This window comes from Pelobates fuscus, chromosome 5 (assembly GCF_036172605.1).
Source record: "Pelobates fuscus isolate aPelFus1 chromosome 5, aPelFus1.pri, whole genome shotgun sequence".
In the NCBI taxonomy this organism is placed as follows: domain Eukaryota; kingdom Metazoa; phylum Chordata; class Amphibia; order Anura; family Pelobatidae; genus Pelobates; species Pelobates fuscus.
The window spans coordinates 375887941-375891898 of record NC_086321.1 but is presented as its reverse complement, the minus strand read 5'-3'; the positions used below and the strand labels follow the sequence as shown (position 1 = coordinate 375891898).

The 3958-nt window shown below is 32.7% G+C and overlaps 1 protein-coding gene across 1 annotated transcript; it reads left to right on the top strand.

The window, feature by feature from the left end:
* Positions 1-2683: 2683 nt before the first annotated feature.
* LOC134610456 (olfactory receptor 11L1-like) lies at positions 2684-3613 on the top strand. The gene has a single exon (XM_063453421.1). The coding sequence runs from the start codon at positions 2684-2686 to the stop codon at positions 3605-3607; it is 924 nt and encodes a 307-aa protein (XP_063309491.1). The 3' UTR covers positions 3608-3613.
* Positions 3614-3958: the final 345 nt, after the last annotated feature.

Sequence of the window (3958 nt, the reverse complement as noted above, 5' to 3'; positions counted from 1 at the left end):
TACTTTAAAATTTACATAAAAGTACAATTGTTGTGTTTACCTTTTACAATTGCAACAATTTTAGTTTTTCTGTATGATGAAATACATTTACACTAAACTCCAGCACTATCGGGACCTGGCACTAAGCTCCCCTGGTATAAACAGAGTAAAATATAAAATAGACTCACAGACGTTCTCAGCATTATTTCAGATATTTGACTTTGATGGAGTTCCAGCGTTAAGCATTATCTCATTTCTAATTATTTCAAGCTTTAAAAAAAAAAATCTAAATATTTAGCTCCTTTTCCTATATATTTTAACTTTAGCTTTTGGCGAGTAATTTTACTAATTTATTTAGAAATTGTTCTGGAAGAATATACTGAGAGTTCTCAATTTAAAAAAAAAGCCCCAGGAAAAATAATAAAATGTTGATTTTAACACAATATCCTGCTCCGTGTAATATACGATTTATTTAAGGTAGAGGGCACGGAACTGCCGTTCCTTGTGTTTGAGTGTTGACACATTTTTCATTACGCTGTAAGATTGTTTTATTACAAACCTTGTCATCTCTTACTGCATCTCTATAAATCTGTTATAATGTATCTGAGTATTTTATTATTGTTATTGTAGTCTTTCAGGGGTTTATTCACTAAACACTGAATTGCATCTGAATCTGGTATTGCTGATCTGGAGACATTCTCCAATTCATCTAAAGTCACGGTATCCTCAGATTTTTAATTCAGATTTGAACTCACTGTACATATGTGTTTTAATTAATTAAGCCCTTTTCAATACAGTGTGAATTGCTGAGAATTCAACATGGAATCAGATTACATTTAAATGTAATTTAAAAAGAGCAGCATTAGAAAACAAACTGTTAAGTCAGCTATTTTTTTTCTTCCCAAAATCATATTTTGGCATAAAGTTTGCTGTTTGGTTTTCAATCCACTACAATTCACACTTTATATAAAGTGCAAAAACAGTGATTCAGTCTTAATAACATGTGCTGTTTATTAAATTATTTTACAAACATATTATTTGATCTTTATTTGTATGATATGACAATAAATATCAGTTATCACTGTGTTTACATTGATATTCAGCATTTAATGTAGCCCCTATCTCTGCTGCTATTCTGTCTGCCATACTGCGTGTTACGTGGAGGCCAGGAATGTGTGCCTATGGGTAGAACTTTGTATTAGGAGTTGGCATTCGTGTTGTACTGTTGAGAGTTGGGATCCATGTAGTACTGACATGACCTGTAACAATCTCCCCGGTACTAGGAGTCTAGACTATTATTGCTGTTATAAAATCTACACCTCTTTTAGAGAATCTAGATTATTTTGTTTACTTTTAATTTTTAAGGAATTTATAAAATCTGTGTTTATTCATTTACCCAGCTCACTGCACAATATGTTTTCACAGAGGTAACATGCGATAATGTGTGATATATATACTCAATATTTGATTACTCAGTTCCCAGAGTCTATCACTGGCCGCACATTGAGAGAAATGATTTAGAAAGGCACAAACCCTCCTTAAAGTATATCTTACTGCACGGGTGCTTTCTTAAGTAAATAAACAATGCAGAATTAAATGTAGAATATTCTTTAACCCTTTAATGTTACAGATTTTGCCTGAGTGAAATCCTAAATCCTTTGTTGTAATTTCAAATTAAAATTCACACAGTTTAGTCAAACTAACTGTGTTTATCCAAAAAAATAAAATAAAAAATGAACACATGTAAATGTGTTTGGTTTCATTTAGCACAAACTATCTGTTTTCAAACAACATCAAAGGTAAATTCAGAAATGGATAACATTCTTTATGAATGGAACCAGTGTTTCTAAAAAATAAGACTAAACATTTTAACATGAGACTAATTAATAAGAATTTTTTTTTTATTTGTGTTGTAGTCTGTATCCAGTTTATATTTTAGAATTTCTATCTGTTAGGATTTTTAACATGCTGCAATTCATTTTCTGATAAACCTCTTTTTTTTGAAAATTATTGGTGATTTTATTGTCTAAACCTTTTTTTGTCATTTATCATACATTTCATATTCCTATTGACTTCTTGGAAAACATTTGAAAACATTTCTAGGAGAAAGACTTTAAAACAATAATACATTCTTCATACCAGTTTTCATTACAAACAAATCTATTAAATAAATCCATTACTTTTTCAGTCGTGGTGTCTGAGAAATGAAACTGATGTTCTCAATAATGATCACTGTGTCAAGATGTCATCAATCACTGAGCGTTCATTGACCAGTGACTTCAGAAATCCTGGATAATGGATCATGTTTTATGTAATGATTATATATTACTCATTACTCACACTTGTGCTTGCCAGACCAGAATGGAGTCCTGTAGAAATGTGAGATTGGAGTCCTGAGTCCTTATCATCTATTGTTCAGGAAAGAACTGTAATGGTTTTACTTCAACTAGACATGTAGAGCTGGTAACTGAAAAGAGAGATACTGAGAGCGTAGTGGGAAAGGTAAGATAAAAAGGTCTACAGATCAGTTATACCTAAGCCAAGGATATGGAGACTGAGAAGAAAAAACAAAAATAAATATTAGAAGTGAGTATTAACATTTGGATTTAGTTTCCATTCTGTACATAAACGTAATATTCATATGTTTTTATAATTTTATAGAATGTACGGTGATATGCATGTGGTGAGGAACCTTGATCGGACTATGACTGTAAGGAATGTATCGAGAGCCACGGAACTCATACTTCTAGGCTTTGGAAATCTTTACGGCTTCAACATATTAATTTTCATTATATTCCTTAACATTTTCCTAATCACATTAACTGGAAATCTTCTGATCATTGTGTTAGTTTCAATCAGCCATCACCTTCAGTCTCCCATGTACTTTTTTCTTTGTCATCTATCACTGTCTGATATTGTGCTTACAACAAATACTCTTCCCAACTTGATGGGAGCAATCTTACACGGTGGGAAAAAAATGACAATTCCTGGCTGCATAACTCAATTGTATTTCTTTAGTGGTGTAATTTTTTCAGAATGCTTCCTGCTTGCAGTGATGTCCTATGACCGATACCTGGCTATATGTGTCCCATTGCGTTACACCTCAATCATGGATTTGACACTGCGCACTTGTATGTCTGTCTTTCCCTGGTTAATAGGATTTACCCTGAACATATCAGGTATCATACCTATATCCAACTTTCAGTTCTGTGATGGAAACATCATTGATCATATATATTGTGACATTTCCCCTCTCCAAAAACTTTCATGTTCAGACACGTCTCTGGTGGAATTTTTAGCCATTATACTTTCTACTCCTTTATTTATATGTCCTTGTGTTTTTATCATATTGACTTATGTTCATATCTTGTTTACAATACTTAGGATCCCTTCTACAACCGGAAGACAAAAAACCTTTTCAACCTGCAGTTCCCACCTTCTCGTGGTTAGTGCATTCTATGGGACGTTAATAATAAAGTATATGATACCATCCATAGGACATTTATTGCTTTTGAATAAGATTATATCATTGCTGCATACTGTGTTTACCCCCCTGTTTAACCCTTTAGTTTACAGTCTAAGAAACCAAGACATCAGGATAGCACTAAGAAAGATTTCTAAACGTTAAAGACACTTTTTACACATACACATAATAATCTCTGAAAATGTCTCTAAATCATTTTCTGACAACCTTCGCTGCTTTGCTCTATTAACAAAATAAAGGAATAAATGAACAATGCTGTGTCTGCCTTCAATAAAATAAAATTTCGAAAGGCATTTTCTGAAGATATCTCTATCCAAAGACAGAGCCCCCAGCTGGTAGATAAGAAATTCACACCATGTTTCCTTTTTGAAAACTCTTTAGATATGTTTATCACCAGTGAGTGGAAAGCCTAATTTTATTTAGGAGGGTTCACTGTTTCACAGATAGTTACCCCCACATCTATTTACAGGATTATTTGAACAAACAGGGATCCAT